Raw genomic sequence first — 21,173 nt, 5'->3', positions numbered from 1 at the left:
AAAGAAAGTATTCCAAGATGCAAGTCAAACTTCCAATTTCATACCGTTCAACACAGATATTGCAAAGATTAAAAGGTAAGAGCTCCGAGAACACAGTCTGGTGGTCAAAGTTCTACTACCACTGTAGCAGTAAGAAGAAACAATGGCGCTGCCTTCCCCAGCTACACTGTCCTAGTCCAAGTAATGAAGCACTCGTTTTAATAACAAAAATACCCACATTTATTCAGCTTACAGTTGTAGTGAACAAGGGTATTTTAAGATTAATAGAGCCACTCTACATCAAGCTTTTATTTCAAAAGTCATCATTACATCATAGATAAAACTGTAGCACAGAGGTGACATTCTTCCCTGTACGTGGCCCACTCGTGCCCTGTGGGTCAGTAGCATAAAGATAACAATATTCCTCTGCTAGGAACAAAAGCTCCTACTTTGCATGCTTCCCCATCCACACCTCAAACTCCCATTTGGCTTTCATTACAGTAAAAAAAACCCAAATATTTCGGTTGTCTTATTTTATGACAACACGTTCCCCAACTGCAAGTCATTTTTCTTTCATGTGCAAGGCACAGAGAAAAACATTAGTCACGCATTTTCCTTTTTGGATACCCAAGAAGGTGGTACAGTAGGAAATCAATGTTGCTCTGCTTTTAACCAACTTTGTAATTAAAGATTGCCCCTTTCCAGCACTACTGCTATTCCACATGCATAGTCTGAAGCAAATGAAGTGCCAGTTAATGGAAAAATTAGGTGCATGCCTGGTAAGTTTACTGTGACATTCTGATACTGCAAATATACCACCTCAACTGAAGTGTTTGATGTTCAAACACTTGTGCTATTTCCTCCATAAATGAATATGGTTGTAACATTATTAAACTAGTTTAAATTCTATATAAAACAATGGGCAGAGCATGCTCAATAAATCAGGCTAAAGCTAGCATAAAAATTAATTGCAACACAGTTCTAAGTAGTATGCGATGCATGGCTTTATTTTCCCTTTTGTCTACAAAACACATGCACACATAATACTTCAATCCTCTAATGTTAGAACAAGCATATTAAGGATATGCATGATTTTTAAAAAATAGCCAAGACAAGTAGTAGAAAACCTGTTTTATTTATATGGAAAAGGCTACATTTAGATTTGTAAAAGGTCTGTGATATTGTTATGTTGCCCACATGTCAAAATCAGTTGTGAAAAGCAACAGAACGGTTATGTATCTTTCTACATAGCAGTGCAATTAGTTCACATTGCAATAAAATTAAGTCAAGTATGCAACAACAGAATCCAAACCAAGTGTTTCTCCATAATCAGCGTACAAAGAAGTACAGTGCAAAGATAATTTCAGGTTTTAAGAAGTCTGCAGTCAGTCTTTAGAATATCCTAACGGGTGGGATACTCCTATTACTATGAGTTGTATCTTGTCAATACTGTGCACAAACAAGTACGTCTAAAATGAAGTGACTTACATGGTAAATAAAATATTTAGTCTATACAGTAAATAAAAAGTACAAATTACATAATTGAACTAACAAAATTAAACTTGAACACACTTATGAAACTGACAAGGTACTTTAAAGACACACATACAGTATTCATCACATAAAAAACGCTACTTTTTCCAGCAAAAATAATTTGGTAGCTTTAAAACTGCATTATGGGTCTTGTAGTCTGAAGATGCAGATGTCCAACTCTTAAAAACCATAATAAATGTCTTCTGCAAAGCATACAAAGAGGATAAATATTCTTATCACAGTCATAAGGTTATTTTTGGAAGTTTGTTCTCCCTTGCTCCAGAAACACACTTACATGGGTGAGAAAAGGGGCATCATGACACATTGAAAGAGTAAACTGTGCTCCGTTTTCTTCGGATTTTGAAAAAAACCCTAGAATTTACAGTACTCTGTGGTATATGAAAAAGTCTTCACAAGTTTACATTGCATATTTCTGAGTCCATTCTCTTGCATGTCTGTTGTATCTGTACGTGCAGAAAGAAGGCAGTACGGTGAAGAGCTGTTAGTGATACATTGACAATAGCCACATATTTACTTAATACAGATGTTATTGTGCTTCTCACTTCTTAGCAATGATTCAAATAACGTTAAAATAGTCTAAAACCCACGAAACATACACCCACTGTATGTTCAGTTTCTAAGGTTACCTATTAAAGCTATTTAGACTTAAACTCAAAACCAATCTCACAAGTTTGTATTTAAATGCATATAATTGTGCATACTTAATTTGCATTTCACAACCTGTTCCCTTATTTGTACCTTAACAAGAATTTGTTGTCAATTATTCCCTAATGTGTAGGCTCTTAACAGTCTGACAAAGTTCACACATTTTAGTTGCATAAAATTCAGTAAAATTAACCAGTTTTGGAAAGGGTGGGGATAGAACACACAGTGGCGGGTTTTTTTATTCTCCATTCTAGAATGCCTTCTGCATTTCAGAACTTGAAAAATTTTTGAAAAGCGTTTCTGATTAAGGTCTTGGGGGCTTCTCCTTCTGGTGTGAAGCCATCAGCACTCCCAGCAGTCAATTTCCTTAGAGTCACTAATTTTCACTCTGGGCCTTACATTTGTTCTATCCCACCCTTCAGATGAGACTCACTTTCCCTCTGGGTCCTCCAGAGAAAATGCTGACAAGTTTTTGAATCTGTTTCTTAAGACCAGTATAGCAACTCATGTACTAATCGGGTGTTTTTTTCTTAAGAATATGCTACCACGCAAGTCTTTGGATTTTACTTATACTAAAATACCCATAGATAAATGCTCAGGGGTAACCAGCCATATCTTTCATTTCCTAAATCCAAAATGAGATTAAAAAAAATTAATAGGTATAAGAAGATCAAGCTATAGTAAGACTATACATTCTCTAACTTTCTCTAGCAATGATTTAATGTTGAGTTTTGGAGACAGAGAAATATCCCTTGTTCACTTCCTTCACAAACAGGATACACAATAGCTGAAATCACTGTTAAGTGGGTGGACAAAAGTCACTTTGTGAGGAGAAGCTGAGATAACAACATCCTCAACTTGACCACTATCTGCTTTGCAGTACAAGCTAAAGAGTTCAAGTACTTCAGAAGTGGATTATGTGATTTGATTGTATCAGACATCAAGCTGTCAGAAAAAGGCCCACTTTAATAATTCTTACTCTAGGGAGAGAAATACTAGACCACAGACTTCCATGTAACTTCTACATCACTCCTCTATCCAGTCCTCAAGGTACAAGCAATACTCAAATCTTCACGGACCTGTGATATGTGGTGAACCACAGGCCATTAGTACACGTTGCAAGAAGTCTTCAATGGCTCAGTATTAAAAAAATCAGTACCAAACAATTTCTCAGTCAGTTAACCATAAAGTCAAAAATTATTCTGGATATCACAAACATTCCACAGAATCTGAACCACCGAGTCTAACCATTAAAATAGTGAACAGCAAGGTTACCAAAAAGCAGCTTAAGTTCCAAGGGTAAAAAGCCTGCCCCAAACTAAATCTGTAACTTTTTCCACAACTTGAAGCCAAATAAGCAGTGGTGGTTAGATTGTCTATGAATATACCGCATGGCTATGGCTCTTTAATTTATTGTCAAGGCTGCCAGAAAATGTGAATTCATTTGGGGAAGGTTATTCCATTCTTGGCAAATTGGGACTGGATGTATTTGAAAAAACCTTAGAGGCTCCTATTCCTTGTTACTATCCTTAAACTGATCTTGGTTTTCAGTCTTTCTTAATCTCACAGAAAATCCACAGGTGCTGAAACCCTGTTAGAGAAGACAGCTCAGGCCACACTGACCGTCTGTAGACTACATCCTGGGCTGTGCCCAAAACACCGCCGATAGCAGCAGAGTCCAACGAAATCTCACAGCGGTAAGCAAAATGGTGTTTCCTTCCTGGATCACTGATTCCGTAAACTTTCCCATGCATGAAGTTTTTAGTTTGCAAGCCCAGGAAAAGCAGGCAGTCAATATATCAGCAGAAAGCTGGTATGATGGGAAAATCTCTCATACAGGTAGTATTCTCCCCGTGGAACCTTTGGGAAATCACACAGTCTAATCTGTGGAATAAAGGGCCTGAGCTTCCTGCCACCCACAACTGCAACAAACTCTCTAACAAATCAATTCATTACTTCGCTTAGACATCCACAGACGCCAGTATTCAAAGTCTGAGTGCCAGAAGGAATCACTCCGGAGAGGTGGTGATCTGGAAAGAAACACCACTACGCCAAAGCACCAGGCTTGCTAGTGACCCCTAAATCCTGTTATCTGATGCTGTGAGAGTTCAGCCATGTATGTAGTTTTAAGACAGCGTTTCAAAACCTTCCTTAAGAGTGATGCACAAAAAGAAGTCAGCAAACCTTAAAACTGAACTTTGGGAAATCCAGGGCATTTCCGCACTCTAAGTAGAGACCCCCAGACAGATGTTCCAGTCAGTATAGTATTTTTAGAGTTAAAAGTTCTCAAATCAAAATCAGATTTGGTCCAGAAGCATGTAATACTTCAGTTACATGCTATCCATGTAAACCTTCCCAAGATCAAACCACCTGCAAGTTCTACAGCTGTTCCAGAAAGTAAAAAACCCCCTTCTTTTTCTCTGCAAGATCAAACCACCTGCAAGTTCTACAGCTGTTCCAGAAAGTAAAAAACCCCCTTCTTTTTCTCTGCAAGATGCTGCAAATTGCAATGTAACAATGGCTTTTAACACTAAAAAGAGCTGGGTATTGTCTATCCTATATTTATAAAATTTTGTCAAAAAATTGCTTGTTGTTCATTCCTAACATCTTACTAGAGGCACAGGTTTTACAACCAGAGGATCACAATAGTAACAAATAACTCACATTTGTGAGATGACTTTTCATGCAATGAATATAAAAACGAGACACAAAAGCGTGAAGGTTTCATGCAACTAAGTACAATAAATTAAGTACCCAATAGCTGTGTATGCCTACAGTTTTCTGCTTGCCATTCCACTGACCGATATTTTCGAGAGTTAAAAATTCTAATACTGTAGAGCTCTATGAAAACAGTACCTTTAACATTTAAGATAGAAGGTGCATAGCAGATAACCATCTGCAAGTACCACACATACAATTATGTATATGTTATACTCACTTTTCCTTGTCTGACTTGTAGATCTGTGCAATATCTGGTACTAAAGGATCATCTGGATTAGGATCACAAAGTAAGGAGCATATGGACAATAAAACTAAATAAAAGAGACACTAGATTAAACAAGTTATTTTGCTTTATTTCTATAATCCTTTAATATATTCCAGTACACCGAAGAAGGGTGGTGAAAGGGAGAACGGAAAGAGAATGCATATTTGAATCAAGCTTTCACATGGCAGTTCTGTTTAGAAATGTTTATACAGCATCATTTTTCTAGGTCCTAAGTAAACAGCACCTGATAATAGCCTAGAGAACTTGCGACCCATGGAACTGTACCTTTCGTAATGATCTTTCCCCCACATTTTAACCTATGAACATTAAACAAACTACTGACTGCATAGCTATGTAAAAATATCTGATCAAACTAAGCCCTTTCCATCTAAAGCTATTTAAAAATAATTAACATTACACTGCCATGTGCTACTCCATTTGCGCATATCCTTCTCCACTTCTGTGCTGCTGACAGTTATTCTCCCCTTCATATGAACATTTCATTTAAGTGTGACTTCCATTTTGGGAAAACACTTCATCAGCATTATATGCATGTATTCATTTATAATTCCATATTCATTTCCTAGTATTGCACCAAGGATGTTTGATTTTTCTAACATTTTCAGTCCATACTTTTCAGGAAATGTCTATTTTTATACTCAGAACTAATATGAATACAAGAGTACACAGTTAAATAATTCTAAGCGTGTTGTGAAACGGAATTTGATGCTGCCGTAAGAACCTGATATAGGATTTTTTTCCTTCCTTTGTCTTGTTACCAAAAAGCCCAGACTAACACCTATTTTCAGCTGTATAAGTTCAACCACATCATACTAACATGTTTCATTTTATTAAGTACCAAACACACCAGTAATATTAAAAAAAAAATCGGGTTAGAATACTTGGTCACACCAACAACAGGTACTACCATTATATTGTAATCCTTTGATTGAGTAAAGCAAGAACTATAAAGGAGAAACTTGCATGAGCCAGTGAGCTAATGTCCAGTTTATACAATGTATAACATGCAAGCACCTTAAAGCATGTCAAATCAGAACCTAAGACCACAGCAGACTGCTCCACTTTGTAACTGAAGGAACACTCAACAAGTAAAGACACAGAAAAGTACTGAAGATCTAAAAACTTCAAGAGTTCTCAGTTGTAAATGCCAACTGGTAAACATGATGTAAATGCCAACTTCTGTTTTCTAAATACCTTCTAAATAACTAGAAACAAGGCAATTTTTGCTCAGCAATAAACCAGCCAGTTTCTGTGGAAAGCTGACACCAACTACACACAAAAGTAATTCATGCCTTCTGCAACTATTTCAGAAAACAGTATTAAAATTAGGTTTTATTTAGCTTATGAGATTACTGTACAGGGTCATTGTACACAAGCACAAGTTGCTTTTCCACAGGGGAGGTATAACACTTGCACTTACATATTGCAATTTCCATTGCACAAAACCTAACATGTTTTTCCTTGCTTGTACAGCAAATGCAATGACACTGTTCTAAAAAAAGACACATAAGACACATGGTTTAGAGGGCTCTCAAGCACATAAGCAAGATGTGACACTGTTTAACCTTGAGTCACATGAGAACTTTCTGTAATATGACTAAGTGTGCCTGAGCATTTTGAAGATGGGCGAGAAAAAACAATGATAGCACCCACATTTCAAGCAGCTTTTGAAGTGGCACAAAATGCCTACAACAAAAGAACTGCTAACTGTAACCTCAATGTTCCAAAAAATCTAGTGTTACCTTGAGAAAGTTTAACTACAGGACTAGAATATTTTAATAAATCTTTTACTGATGACTTGGAAAGCAGCTACATTTTACAATATTAATCTTTAAGAGGAATGCAAACCAGAACAATTTATCTCATTTTAAAATGAAGTATAACGAAGACCTTAGCCCACACAAAGATGCTCAGGCAAGCCAAAGAGCCACCAATAAGCAGAGAAGCCCATCACATCAGTATCAGGGTTTTCCATTTACATCCACATTAATTTGATTTTGAAGGTCTGCTGACCATTTTCTCCTCAGTTCTGCATGCACAGTCAGCTATAATACAGAAGTTGCATTTCAGACTAATTGGATGTTTGTTATCTTACCCAACTTGTTTTAAAACCTTTCTTTGCCATACACATAGTATTTTATGTAATGTGACACTCCAAATAAATTGTGCAAAATCTTGGATCATAACAAGAATACCGATAGAATTTGCCACTTCTGTAACATGCAGGAGAAATGAGGTTGCACTGCCACCCTTATTACAGTAATACACAAAAATGTGCCATGGCAGTGTAAGCAATTTCATAAATACATTAGCAAATCTGTGAGTTTACCTTTTGATACAGTCAGAGCTGGTGACCATTGAGATCTCAGGATATCAAGGCAAATACTCCCATTACTGTTTATGTTTGGGTGGTAGATTTTTGTGGTAAAAGCAATCTGGAATAAAAAAAATAAATAAAACCAAGTAACAACAAATTATGTTTATTATATTTAGAATCCTTAACATTGTCCCTTCAGTTCCAGACATACAAGATCTGCCAACAAATTTATTGTAGTCTTATCTGTTCATCCACTATGAACATGGATCCTATTGCTGGCCTTTCTGGTTTTATCTTCAAAAATTAAGCCTCAAAGAACAAAGAGACAGAAACAAAGCTTGACCAAAAAAACCCTGTAAATTTTGAGAAAAGACTTACCTTTGGCGGTTTGAAAGGATAGTCTGTTGGAAAGTGTACTGTGAGAAAAAACACTCCTCCTTGATATGCACTATCAGGCTGGGGAAAAAAACAAAACAAACAAAACATATTAATATATTTCAGTTATTTTGGAGCTTCCCTTCTGAACACAGATAACCTCCCAAAGCTGTACATAATCTTATAAAATCCACTTTTTCCCCAGTACACAGCCCATGCTATGCGCCACGGCCCACTATGGGCTGTGTACTGGGAAGGCACAGTGGGAACTGAACCCCCCCACTGGCCTGCAGGGCTACAGTAGAGCCAACCATGGCTACTACTGCAGTAGCGCAACAAGGCTACTGAGTGCTGCCCTTCCTGGGGAGAAAAAGGGAGGGAGCTATGTGCGACTGGTGGAGCTGCAAAACTGCTGGTCCATCAGCTCCACCATGCCAAGGGGAATACAAAAGCCAGAGCAGGTCTTCCAAATCCTGTCTCCGTGCAACACCACCGCTGCTCTGATCCTCCTCCATCCTTAAGCTACAAATATACTTACCTTAAGAAGTGGTTTCTCTTTGCAGATGCAAAGAGTAGGATTTTCCAACATAATTCAGTTGATCATGATGACATCAGGGAGTTTTAAAACACACAACATCTTTGTGACCTGTACAAATCTGTGAACATGCATTTTGTTAGAGAACATGTGCACAGGTTTACGTCCAGGTTGCACACAGTAATAGATAGAAATAACTTTGTGGCAGTCATCTGTTGAGGAAATCTTTCATTTTTATTAATTAGAAAAGTGAGGGGGAAAGTCTCAATGATAAATGATAGAGAGCAGTGCTGCCGTTTCTAATTAAAGGAAGGAGAAGAAAACCTTTCTCATTACTTGGCAAGTTTAAAACAGCAACATAGGACCTCAATCTCGCAAAGCTGCAGAAGACCAAGTTTTCGGGTTTTCTTAGGGAAGCAAAGGCAGACTTCTTAAAATAAAATGTTTACCTTGGAAATGAGCAAAAAAACCCACAACAGTCCGAGATGCATATAGGAGGTAAAGTCACAAATGGTGCACCAAGACATGTCATCTTACAGACTCAAAATGCAGACCGTGTTGCAATGCAAGGCAGGTTATATATAGTATTGCTAAGAAGTCAGCATTAGGTAACATCAGAATAGGTTGCCGCTGTACTTCCAATAAGGTTTGAAAGGACTGCTTGCATGCATACTAAATGGATTTGTCAAAGTTAAAATAAGCTGAAGATGAGACAAGTTCAGAGTCAGAGAAAAGGCAAAGTGAAGTCACACTGTGTTTTATGAGTAAAGTACATAAAACAAATTTATGATGCCCGCAGACAGGAGAAAAGGTTACCCTACTTTCACACCTAGGAAGTGAATTTTGAAGGGAAGTTTTAGTCCTATGCTTCCCTCAGCCATCAGGCAACATACAGGACGTGCATCCCTATTTCTTTATGTCATCAAGATAAAGGATTAATCTTGGTGGTGTTCTTTTCTTGTATCTCAGCAGCTACTGCTGACAAAGAACGGCAAGAGACACTCATTCTTATCCTTAACTAGAGAAATCTGAGGAACCTGAAGCAAAGAAAAGAATATTTTCCACTACAGAACATGAAAGGTGAATTGCAAGCTGGAAGAAAAAAAATGGAATTTAAGTCAGGATTTACATGATAGTATTTCCCTTAGATCAACAGAGTCATTCAGGATAGAGACCTTATCAGCGGCAATCAGCACATAAGGTTTTGTTAACTCTTCTTTGCTGTTTTGCCATTCACCTTTAAGCAGTGTAGGACAGCAAGGGTCAGAATGACTTTGCATATGAAAGAACATAGTTGTTAAAAGAAAAAATGGCAAAAGCATTAGTATTCTACAGAAAAACTTGCCACAATCACTTCAGTTGCTGCTGGGCCATTGACAAGTTGGACAACAGACTCCAGCATACTACTGGCATTAGCAACTGATCTTTCACTGCTTCAGAGCAGCTGTGCTGAAAATCCAGAAATAGTCTCAAAGCAGACACAATTCCATTTTTCTCTGCCATATGATGCTGCACTTTAATCCATCAAGTATTATTTCAAAATTTCAACTCACACAGTGATTCAGATCACAATCTGAACCAGAGACACTTCTTTCCAAATTACTAAGTCCAAAAGGAAAACACTAGGAATACAAACTCCCTAACATAATATGAATAAACACCCCTTTCCTCAAGTCATGTTGTTCTCTATTCTTTTTGTTAAAACTCTGTTCAGTTTTCCTTTAAACCTTCCCGTTCTTAAGCTTTGTTGTCCTTTCTTATGTCACTTCCTTGACAAATGTCATCAATGGGGTCTTCAGAGCGTCACCCTACCCAACAAGGAAAGCAGGCCTTTCCAAACAGAAACTGAAAGTACCCACAATTGCTGGTCTACATTTTGCAAAAGTCGTCTGTTTTTGCCAAAGCCTTATCACAGCCAACAAATAATCACCCTGTGCAATTCCACTCTTGTTTACCGTTACCAACTTTAACACTGGATCATACCCACTCTTTCTCTTCTCAGGCAGGTGAATCTTCCAGAATTGAAATCACCATATTTGAAAAGCAAGCTTTTCACTTTGCAGCCCACCTCACCAATTCATACATTGCCATTTACTGATTACGCACCCCTAACTTCATGAAGTTTGAAGAGTTACATAAAGAAACTTGTACCAGACTCCTAAGAACAATAATACTACCCAAAATCTGTCATCTATACACAGCACAGCTGAATTTGACTGCCATGTTTACAGAAATCCAAATGAACCCTTCTGCAGCAAAAAGGGAAACAAGGTCTACATTCTAAGGGGCATGAATTACATATACTTACAGGTCCCATAATTGTTGCTTGCCAATGAAACACTGAAAGTCAGAATGATACAACAATTAGAGATTATCCAAGTGTTTTTGAAACTGAAGAAAGGTCAGCAGTGACAAAGCACTATGAACAGCTTACAGTCATCTCCAACAGGTCCGGCAGAACAGTGGGCCGGTGGGTCTCGCTGCAGATCACTCAGTTCCTGTAAGAAACACACAAATATTGTCAAGGCATCTACACAGAAGTGCACAGCGCTCAGCAGCATCACTTCATAAGTGAGAACACAAACAGATTTTATTAAATAGACCTGTGGTTTTTTTAAAGAAATCAACACTTGAGATGCCCATTGATACCTAAAGGGTTTTTTTGTCAAATAGGTCTGCAGCAAAAGACAGCATTCTGCTATAAATTAATATCCAAAAGTATTTACGAGTTATAGTCAAGTTCATAATAAACTGGATATACTAAAGCAGATAAAAAAAATAAAAGTAGTAAATTAAGGGTTTCTGGATTTGTCTGTAAACTCACTGCTTAATTTAGAAATTTGTGCCAATTTGATCATTTCTTCTGCTATTGATTTTACAAAAGCTTCTTGCCAGTCAACTGATTTATTCCTCTTACAGAAATCTATATAGTCTGAAGTAATTTAAGATTATAATTTAATTACACAAAACCAGCTCAGCTTTTCGTCTGATTGATCATCAAATGTAAAACAAGCCAGATATTAACACTGGTTCATTTTCCTTGTTTAATTCAATATACTGCAATAAGTTTAACGATTATGTGTAAATACTTCCACTGAAATAAGCTAAAAGATGTATGCTAAACCACCTCTCAAGTCACTCAAGTAATTACTGAAAACATACATTTAAGCCAACAATAGCCAGAAGCAGGTCTGCAAATACCTCCTTCAGTTTAGCTTAAGGACTAACAGTGGAAACATTTCTACTCAAAAATCATTAGTCAACTACTTACAAAATCAAGGTTTAAATTGGAACTAAGTTTAATTCAAATGTAGAATTCGTGTACATAGCATGATCAGATCTTGCATACAAATTGAAGTGTTAGAACTCTGCTTTATTTTATCCATGAATTTATTAATTAATGACATCCAGTAACTCACACACTGCTCTGAGGGACCCAATTTACCATGGACTTGGCACCTAAATTCAGGCACACTTCTTAGAGGTCCACTCTTGGCCCTGAATTCAAAGAAAAGCAGTGCAATGTACCTTCAGCCAGTTAACAGACTGGTAACGTTACTACTGGCTCTGAAGTCACTCCTCACAATCCTTGCAATTTAAAACAAGAGGCAGTTCTTTCATATACTAAAATAGCTCAGGTTGCCAGCTAGTGTTACTTATGTGCCCTAAACTTTATTCTGCTGGTGAAATAGTATGCTGGTCCAGAAACACCACTGAGGGCTAGACTCTGACGAATAAAACCAATAGCAAAACCCTTCAGAAGTTCAGTTCCCTTTTTAATCAGAGGATTCAAATTTCACTAAGGGAGTGAAACAGAGAACCAGTATTCTATGCAAAGCCCAGTCATTGCCAGCACACCAAGGGAGTCAACAAGTCTCAAGTTTCCAGGAGTTGCAACAAGCATTAGCAGCAGCAGCGCTGTTACAGCCGCTGTCTACTCTGTTCAAGTGCAACAAGAAAAGCTTCTATAGGTACATCAGGGATAAAAGGAAGACTAGGGAAAACACGGCCCCTCTCCAGAAGAGAACAGCAGACCTAGTGACTCAGGACGTGGAGAAGGCTCAGGTATGCAATGACTTTTTTGCCTCAGTCTTCACCAACAAGTGCTCCAGCGACACTGCCCAAGTCACAGAAGGCAAAGGCAGGGACTAGGAGAACGAAGAACCTCCCACTGTAGGAGAAGATCAGGTTCAAGAACATCTAAGGAACCTAAACATGCACAAGTCCATGAGACCTGAAGGGCTGCACCCACAGGTCCTGAGGGAACTGGCAGATAAAGTGGCTAAGCCACTATCCACCATATTTGAGAAGTCGTGGCAGTCTGGTGAAGTTCCAACTGACTGGAAAAGGGGAAACATAAACCCCAGTTTTTAAAAAGGAAAAATATGGAAGACTCAGGAAACTACAGGCCAGTCAGTCTCGCCTCTGCACCCAACAAGACCATGGAGCAGATCCTCCTGGAAACTATGCTAAGGCACAAGGAATATAAGGAGGTGATTGGTGACAGCCAACATGGCTTCACTAAGGGCAAATCGTGCCTGACATTTGGTGGCCTTCTATGATGGGGCTCCAGCATTGGTGAATAAGGGATGAGCAAAGACATCATCTGTCTGGAATTGTGCAAAGCATCTGACACTGTCCCGCATGACATCACTGTCTCTGAACTGGAGAGACATGGTTTTGATGGGCAGACCACTCTGTGGATAGGAATTGGCTGGATGGTCATGCTCAAAACAGTTGAGGTCAACAGCTCAATGTCCACGTGGAGACCAGTTACAAGTGGCATTCCTAAAGAGTTGGCATTGTGACCAGCACTGTTTAACATCTTTGTCAGCAACATGGACAGTGGGATCAAGCGTACCCTCAGTAAGTTTGCTGATGACACTGAGCTGTGTGGTGCGGTTCATGTGTTCGAGGGAAGGGATGCCATCCAGAGGTACCTTGACTGGCTTGAGAGGTGGGCCCATGTGAACCTCATGAAGTTCAATAAGGCCAAGTGCAAGGTCCTGCATGTGGGTTGGAGCAACCCCCAGTATCAATACAGGCTAGGCCGAGAATGGATTGAGAGCAGCCCTGAGGAGAAGGACTTGGGGGTGCTGGCTGACAAGCTCAACATGACCTGGCAATGTGCCCCTGCGGCCCAGAAAGCCAACCGTACCCTGGGCTGCATCAGAACGGTCAGGAGGCAATTCCCCCCCTCTATGGGCTCTCATGAGACCCCATCTGCAGTACTGCATTCAGCTGTGGGCCCTATAGTAAAGAAGGACATGGACCTGTCTGAATGAGTCCAGAGGAGGGCCACTAAAAGGATCAGGGGGCTGGAGCACCTCTGCTATGAAGACAGGCTGAGGGAGTTGGGGTTGTTCAGCCTGGAGAAGCGAAGACTCTGAGGAAATATTACAGCAGCCTTCCAGTGGGCCTACAAGAAAGCTGGAGAGGGACTTTTTACAGGGGCATGTAGTGATAAGAGAAGAGGGAATGACTTTAAACTGAAAGAGGGGAAATTAGATTAGATATTAGGAAGAAATTCTTTATTGCGAGGGTGATGAGGCACTGGCACAGGTTGCCCAGAGAAGCTGGGGATGCCCCATCCCTGGAAGCGTTCAAGGCCAGGCTGGATGGGGCTTTGAGCAGCCTGGTCTAGTGGGAGGTGTCCCTGCCCATGGCAGGGGGGTTGGAACTAGATGATCTTTAAGGTCCCTTCCAACCCAAACCATTCTTTGATTCTGTAATTTGCAACTCAAAAACTAACCAAACAAGGGAAGATTAGGTCTTGTACTCACACTAAAGAGAAAGCCAGCTACATGAGACTGTTAGCTAAAACAGAAAACTCAAAGCCTAAGAATCACGCATTTTATAATGGTCATTGCTGACTACAAAATTAAAGGCAGTGATGGGAAAAATATATAGCTTAAACTCTTCAGAAAGTCTCTGAAATATATGCAAACATTCCCTTATACATATGCAAAGTGCTAGGCAAGAACTTAACTTTGAAGTCACAAGTGTGTAACAGTGCATTCATTTGCTAAATGCTTTCTCAAGGTCTTTACATATGCCAAACCCACACAAACTTGTTTTCTTTCATATGTACAGATGTACTTCAGAATTGGCAGGAACTAGGAAAGACTCCTCAAGTATATACTTCCAATTTGTTCAGGCTAAAGGCACTGAAATGTATCCATGATAAAAAAACCATGTCTTTAATCATACCTTGATGAGACCCAGAACTATCAGCTCCTTTTATTAGTATTTGCCCAATAATAATGAAGAAAGGTCTGTCTTCAACAAACTCACTAAATGAGAGTGATGTTCATGGGTACATTCAGAGAGCTTCTGCAGCTAGGAAACAAAGCCAGACCAAATTTCAAAATCAATAGAGCAAATTCAAGCCATATTTTCTAATCATAAGAAATGGACCAAAGGTAACATCGTTTAAAAATACAAATGGTAACATGATCAAACTTTGTAAATTGACACCGACAGTGTTAAAAGCTTGAGCATTTATATACAGAAGCTCAGACCAAGCTGTGATAAAACCGAAGTCCTATTCAGCTTTACATTGTTAACTATGCTGTTTAAGCTTCACAGTCAAAGCAAAATGATCTGGAGAGCTGTAAGATTTAAACTTTAAGCCTTCCCACACCTTCTGAAATGGTGCCAGGAAATAGTCACCATGTCCCCAAGCCAGACTGACTTGCCAGTGTCCAGTACTGAACACTGCAGAACAGTTGTGAGGACTCTAGAGTAAGTAAATGTAGAAAAACTGCTTCATGACTTTATATAGTCACAAAAGAACAAGAAGTTGAATACAAGAATTCTCTACACAAAGCAGAAAAGATGCTCTTCTTAAGAAGCCTAAAAACTTGCTTTGTCAAGGGACAAGGCTGAAGAGTTACAAAGCACAATGGGCTGAAGCCTCATCAGGAAGTGCAGGAGAACAGCACGTAAGGCATTACACAGTCAACGCTAAAACTTTCCCTGTAATTTTAAGTTAATCGGTTCCAGCAGATTTGTCCATGTTTTATGGATTATCACCACGCAGCTGCACGATGCAGGTCTGGTTACTTCAAGACTTTGTTCTTTACCAATAATTTTAGTCACTCGTAGAGAAAATGCTGGTACAAGACTTTGATGTGTGTAGGCTAACAAACAGGATCCATAACTCAAAGCAGTGCCGTTTCAGTTTCAAAAGAGGAAGTCAACACTCTTAATTACAGTGTACACCACCGAAACATCTTTTATGAGAATACACAAAACCAAAGTTTTGTATGCAACAGATGCAAACCAAAGCGTCAGTTATTTCAAACATTGGTGAATGGCACATTATAAAATCATCTACCAAGAGCTCCAACACATGCCACGCTATCCTAGTACAGCCAGGACAAACTTGTACAAACAGCTAAACTGAGGACAGTGGCAGAAATAAATCTAATCCTCTCAAACACAGAAAATATTACAGAGTAGAGTAGAATACTGTTAATTCTATGCTTCTAACTAGTTGCAATGCAAATTATTTCTCCCATTTTTAACTACAGAACAGCAGCAGAGCACAAAAGCAAGCCAGACACATGACCAGGTGCAGCTAACAAAGCAATATTAGCATAACGCCACAAATGCTAAACAACAATTACTGGAGATGGACACAGCCAAGCCTCCAAATTACCACCTTTCACTGTGCCACACACATTGTACAACAGCTCTGTGGGCAGCATGAGGTAAAAATTTAAGGATCAGGTTTAACTGATCTGAACCACACACTATGCTGGCTATAAATGCTGAAAATATTTTTGAACGTGCAGATTAGTACTCATTGTCAAAGTAGAATACCCGATGTATTTCATAAAAGTATAAAGTTGGTGACACTGGTGAAGGCCAGTTTAACACTAACATGTTTCATTAGCAGTCGGGCTTCTGTCCTAAAAAGCTGCTGTAACAAGACTGTGAAGGACACTTTGGTAACAGGGAGAAAAGTAGTCTCAGCACAGTACTCATGGACACTCAGTGACTATGAACATAAGTAGTAACAACAACAAAAAAAAAACCACAAAAAAACTAAACAACAACAAAAAAAGGCAGGCATAAAAATGTCTCCTTTTTTCCAGTTTAAAAAGAAAAGTCAGAAAAAAAGACCGCAGACTATCAGAAGACCAAAATAAACTGCAGGCAGCATCACTAAAAGTTATTTTAACTCTCCAAGCGACACAAAACCACAACCAGAGTTCCACACCGTTACTTAAAAAAGAGGTTTTTATACTTGCCAGCTATGTTCTTCATTTCTTGCACAAAATGCACTGTAGACCACAAACTCATTTCCTACCAACTCCATGCGTACACTGCTGCTATTATATTAACCCTGTTTGGAACCATCTGTCAAAAAACCCCCAGTGATTATACTTATGACTAGTTAAAGGATTCTCTGTTCTTCATAAATTTGGGAAGTGTAAAGCAAGTATTAATCATAAATTTTCTTGATTTAAAGGTAAGTCTTAGTTATTAAGTATATGTATTTATACAATGTTTTAATGCAAAAAAAAATAATTGTTGTGATATCACAGCTGATGCTTTGTAAGCAAGTTAAAACTTTTTACATTACAGATCCAAAAATTTCCTCAATATGTTTACTACCATCTGAAGATAGTACATGACTCCACAGTTTAAAGTCAAAACCTAAACTACAAGTATTGGTAAAACTTCATCTACTTGAGTTTATTTACAGTAACAAGTTATTTTCAACATAAATATTCAAGTCCCTATGAATATATGAAACACATAGTGAAACAAACAGACATATAGTTCATTCACATACCTAAACGTTTGAATGCTTCTATTCTTTCTGAGTTGTAGGGGAAAAACAATCGAGCACTATGTACCAACAAGATAAAAAACAACAGCTATTTTTAAACCCTCTTCAAATGTCTCTCTTGTAACTGGTTTCAGAATCTCTTCTAAGTCCAATTTTTTTAATGTCTATAACAAAAGTAAATACTGGTTTTGTACGTATTTCAGAACAGCCCGAGCCATTAGCAAGCACAACATCAAGCCCCCATTAACACTGGGGGAGCACCCAGAAGTACAGGATTTATGATGAAAACAATCTCCCCAACTGCAATAGACTGCAATCTCACAATTAGATACATAAACAAAGAATTCAGAACAGGAATCTTAGAAACATCGTTCTGCATAGGATGATGGATGGGCAGAACTGACCTATGCACTAACTTGCATAACCTGACAGCCTGAATTATTTTCTACCTTGCACAAAAGCCATGGTGTCTCAGTTTCCAGAGGTGGCAACCATAAAAGCTTCTTTGCACAATATCCCTTCCCAACCAAAACCTACACTATTAGCTTTCACAATTTGCAACACCTGGAATTTTCGATGCCCACAAGAACACGCATTATTCTTTCATTGGTGCGTCACAGACTACAGAGAAGTAATGCCCGCCCCAGGGAACATCTATTCTACATCACACACAGAGCGCACCCTAAAGTTTTTGACAGCATAGAAACACAGTGCCTCTCTTTCATACAATGGCAAAGCAAAGCACTGACAAGGTAAACCAACACAGACTCCTCATCTTAAGATGAGTAAGAAACCCCCATCTTTCTGAGATTCTCTGAGGAACTCAGAGATTAATTTGTCACGGAAGCAGCACTGATGGCTGTGCTTGCACAGCACGGCTTCACGTCCTGACCACTTTTCTTCCAGTGCAGCACTATGCTGAACATACTCTCATGTGCAGTGATCAGCTTGTTCATTAGTTATTCTGTTGCTCATTTTTTAAGAAAGCTCTGAAATGCAATACATCTTTCCGTTACTAGTGTATAGTGTTGAAGCCCATAGGCTGTTGTCCTTTGAGGAGACCCTCAAGACTGATCAACAAAAGACAGGATGCAACAACACAGATCTCAATGACAATACTATTTAGAAATTGGGAGTCCCAACTGGTATGAGACAAAATATGCTTATTAACATTTCTACATATTACAGCTTTCCTTCCTCTGTAGGAGCTATCATCCTGAACACACAAATTATCAAAATTATTGTGAACAAACACTCAAGCTTGCCACCAAAATCCCTAGCTGTGTTTAAGTGCAATTCTGAACCACCCTAAAACCACCCAAGCTTAACTTCAGACAGTATGTCTAGACTGACAAGCTCTCAAGTAATACCATTGTGTTTTCTGACAATGATTTGTTCTCCAAAGAGTTCCTCTAGGCGCTCTGTGAAACTATGAAGTCCTTACAGCATTTCCTCTACTCCAGATCTTATCCCTTCCTACCCTTGAGATACAACATAGCTATCAATCTTTACAGCCAGTCTGAAACATGAGGAAGTCAGATCGGATAAACACCCTGTCACACAAATACATTTAATCTAGCATTAAACTTCCAGGTTTATGATTTTCAGGAAAGCTCTGTCTACTACAGTGACTTCAAGATAGTCTGTCTTCTCGATCTTCTCCCTTGCATTTTAACTTTCCATTTGAAACAATCCTATTTTCTTGCCCCTTTCCTCTTCTTCTACTCTGGAGGCAGGCTGCTGGCCAAATTCCTCTAGTCTTATTTTTTCTTCCCCTAGAAAGGCAGCAGGTAAGTGATGATGGTCATTAATCGAGAAAAGAAAATGAGCAACAATAATTTCTGCAGCAAACTAGAAGCAAGAGGTAACTAGTTCTGAATCTAATCTGACCTCTTCTCATAGGTCGTTCCCAAATATCTCTTCATGTTTTGGATAAAAGTTACTGCATAATCAGAAAATCTTACACTACCTTGAAGTCAACATCCAGGTAAGTGTTTCTACATTTTCAAAGAGGAAAAACAGAATCTAATAAGGCTAACAGGATGAAAGATACGCTTTTGTAAATAATCTACCCATCATTTCAGATCCATCAAACACAAAAGTTTTAAAATGCCACACTAAAGAAAATTGTAGGTTACCAATACGTATGGACGTCTCTAAAGTAGAAATAAAAGTTACCTGGGAACGTGGTAAGAGAAAAATATGGAGAACAATCCTGTTCTAGCAGGACCTCATTTGGAAGGCCACGAAGTACCACTCCATCTCAAAAACACCAGAAAACTACCAGACCTTCCAATTTTTCTTTGTTCATCTTAGCAGAAGGGAAGCGAACAAGGAGAGCAAAGAGAGTAATATATTCAGAACAATCCCTTTCTTATAAACACAAGGGTAAGAAGATGCTCAAGAAAAGGTGGGAAATCAAAAAGGCAACAAAAGGCAAAGCATTCCCATAATACACAGAGGCATGACAGAATTATTGCTAAAGAACACCACTGCAGCTCTTTATTAATATTTGATATAATGTTCAAATGCAACCTTCACAAAAAATACATGATATGAAATAACAAAAATCTCCCTTAATTGCACTACCTGTACAGGGATAATAAGATTTGCAGCACGAGACATGACTACCAACTTCCCATAGAAACTCCTCCAAAAACCTTTACATTTACTGCAGGGTACCCTAAATCTGCTCGCTACAGGGTTAACTGGCCATTGTAGAATTGCATTTCTGTAACACCAACGTTTTCCAACAGCAAAAGGGAATCCAGAACAAGAAATTACAACACAGAGAACCAGGATAGCACAAAGGCCAACTAAACATGGTGGATCAACAGCGACTATAACACATCGAATGCATCAACATCAACTCGACTTCTATGCTTACCATGCATGATACTTTTTTTGTCTGTGCTGTACCAGCCAAGTCTTGCGAAACAAAAGGAATCTAGACATTTACTCCAGCATTAAAACCTGGCCATTTATAAATCTTATGAAAAAAACCCTATAACTGGGATAGAGTCAAAGGTCGTATCAAGTACCGTGCTGACAGCACCTCTTAGCGCGGACAAAGCCTGCTGCCCAGAGCTGGCGGCGCCGAGCCCAGCAGGGACGCGGTGTTTTGGCAACAGGCACAGCACTTGCATCTCTGCTAAAGATAACCCACCAGCACAAGTTCGCCCTTCCCAGCACCCCACGGCCACAGGGCCCCCCTCGGGAAGCCCTTCCCCAGCACCCCACGGCCACAGGGCCCCCCTCGGGAAACACATCCGATGCTTCGTTAAAGACGGTTTAAAAGACTGACTCGGGGTGGGGGGCCTTCAAGCAGGCGAAGAGGCCCCACACCGTGAGGAGACCGACAGGAGCGACCCCTTCTCCCCCTCAAGCCCACTCCGACTGGGACAGCCGCGCCCCGCACCGGTCCGCCCCCTCCGCCCCCTGAGGCGGCCCCGCCGGCCAGGCTCCGGCAGCGGGGGCACGGCCCGGGCGGCGGCGGGTTGAAGGACGGGGCCCAAGCAGACAACGCGGGGCAAAGGCTCCCGCGAAGCCCCCCGCCGAGCCGCGGCGCGGCCCGGCGCCACCCCCGCGGGCGGCAGCGGGGCAGCCTTTCCCCGCACCCCCCGCGGTCCCGCTCACTTTCTGTATCCGCTTCAGCGCCATGGGAGCGCGGGGCGGCGGCGGCGGCGGCAGCGGCGGGGAGCGCGGCTGGGGGGCGGGGCGGGCGGGGAACGTCATCGGCGCGCGCCGCGGGGGCGGGGGTGAAGGGAGCGCGGGGCGGGGCGCGCACGCGCCGGGCCCCATGTGGCGCCTGCGCAGCCCAGGGCCGCTCGCGGGGCGCGCCGGGAAGTGCAGTGCGGGTAGCGCGCGCGTGTGGCGCTTGCGGAGCTTTCCTCATATCGGCGCTTGAAAATGTACTGGGGTTTGCGAATGGGCTTTGTTTAGACCTCGTTCTCTTCCC

The 21,173-nt window shown here is 40.2% G+C and overlaps 1 protein-coding gene across 7 annotated transcripts; it reads right to left on the bottom strand.

Annotated features, from left to right (window-relative positions):
- Nucleotides 1–1,095: 1,095 nt before the first annotated feature.
- UBE2D1 (ubiquitin conjugating enzyme E2 D1) lies at nucleotides 1,096–20,939 on the bottom strand. Of its 7 annotated transcripts, none has more exons than XM_055720383.1 (8): nucleotides 20,852–20,895; nucleotides 10,847–10,910; nucleotides 10,721–10,752; nucleotides 8,416–8,533; nucleotides 7,881–7,958; nucleotides 7,515–7,620; nucleotides 5,117–5,210; nucleotides 1,096–1,976 (listed from the first exon to the last, which is right to left on the bottom strand). In XM_055720383.1, exons 4-8 carry the CDS (start codon nucleotides 8,464–8,466, stop codon nucleotides 1,931–1,933), a joined length of 375 nt encoding a protein of 124 aa, XP_055576358.1. In that variant the 5' UTR covers nucleotides 8,467–8,533; nucleotides 10,721–10,752; nucleotides 10,847–10,910; nucleotides 20,852–20,895; the 3' UTR covers nucleotides 1,096–1,930. The 7 variants fall into 7 exon arrangements, with proteins under 7 accessions (XP_055576358.1, XP_055576357.1, XP_055576354.1 ...); XM_055720382.1 differs by lacking the exon at nucleotides 20,852–20,895 and adding an exon at nucleotides 14,623–14,641; XM_055720379.1 differs by lacking the exon at nucleotides 8,416–8,533 and having other exon boundaries at nucleotides 20,852–20,939.
- Between the last annotated feature and the right edge of the window lie 234 nt (nucleotides 20,940–21,173).

The sequence above is a fragment of the Falco cherrug genome, chromosome 9 (assembly GCF_023634085.1).
Source record: "Falco cherrug isolate bFalChe1 chromosome 9, bFalChe1.pri, whole genome shotgun sequence".
NCBI classification, from domain to species: domain Eukaryota; kingdom Metazoa; phylum Chordata; class Aves; order Falconiformes; family Falconidae; genus Falco; species Falco cherrug.
This window is presented reverse-complemented; position numbering and strand designations above follow the sequence as displayed.

Coding starts and splice junctions, on each gene's coding strand:
- UBE2D1 (XM_055720379.1), bottom strand. CDS start 20,875: ATGGCGCTGAAGCGGATACAGAAA. Junction 10,753..10,846: donor CGGACCTGTTGGAGATGACT/GTAAGCTGTTCA, acceptor TCTGACTTTCAG/TGTTTCATTGGCAAGCAACA. Junction 1,977..5,116: donor TACAAGTCAGACAAGGAAAA/GTGAGTATAACA, acceptor CTGCACGTACAG/ATACAACAGACATGCAAGAG.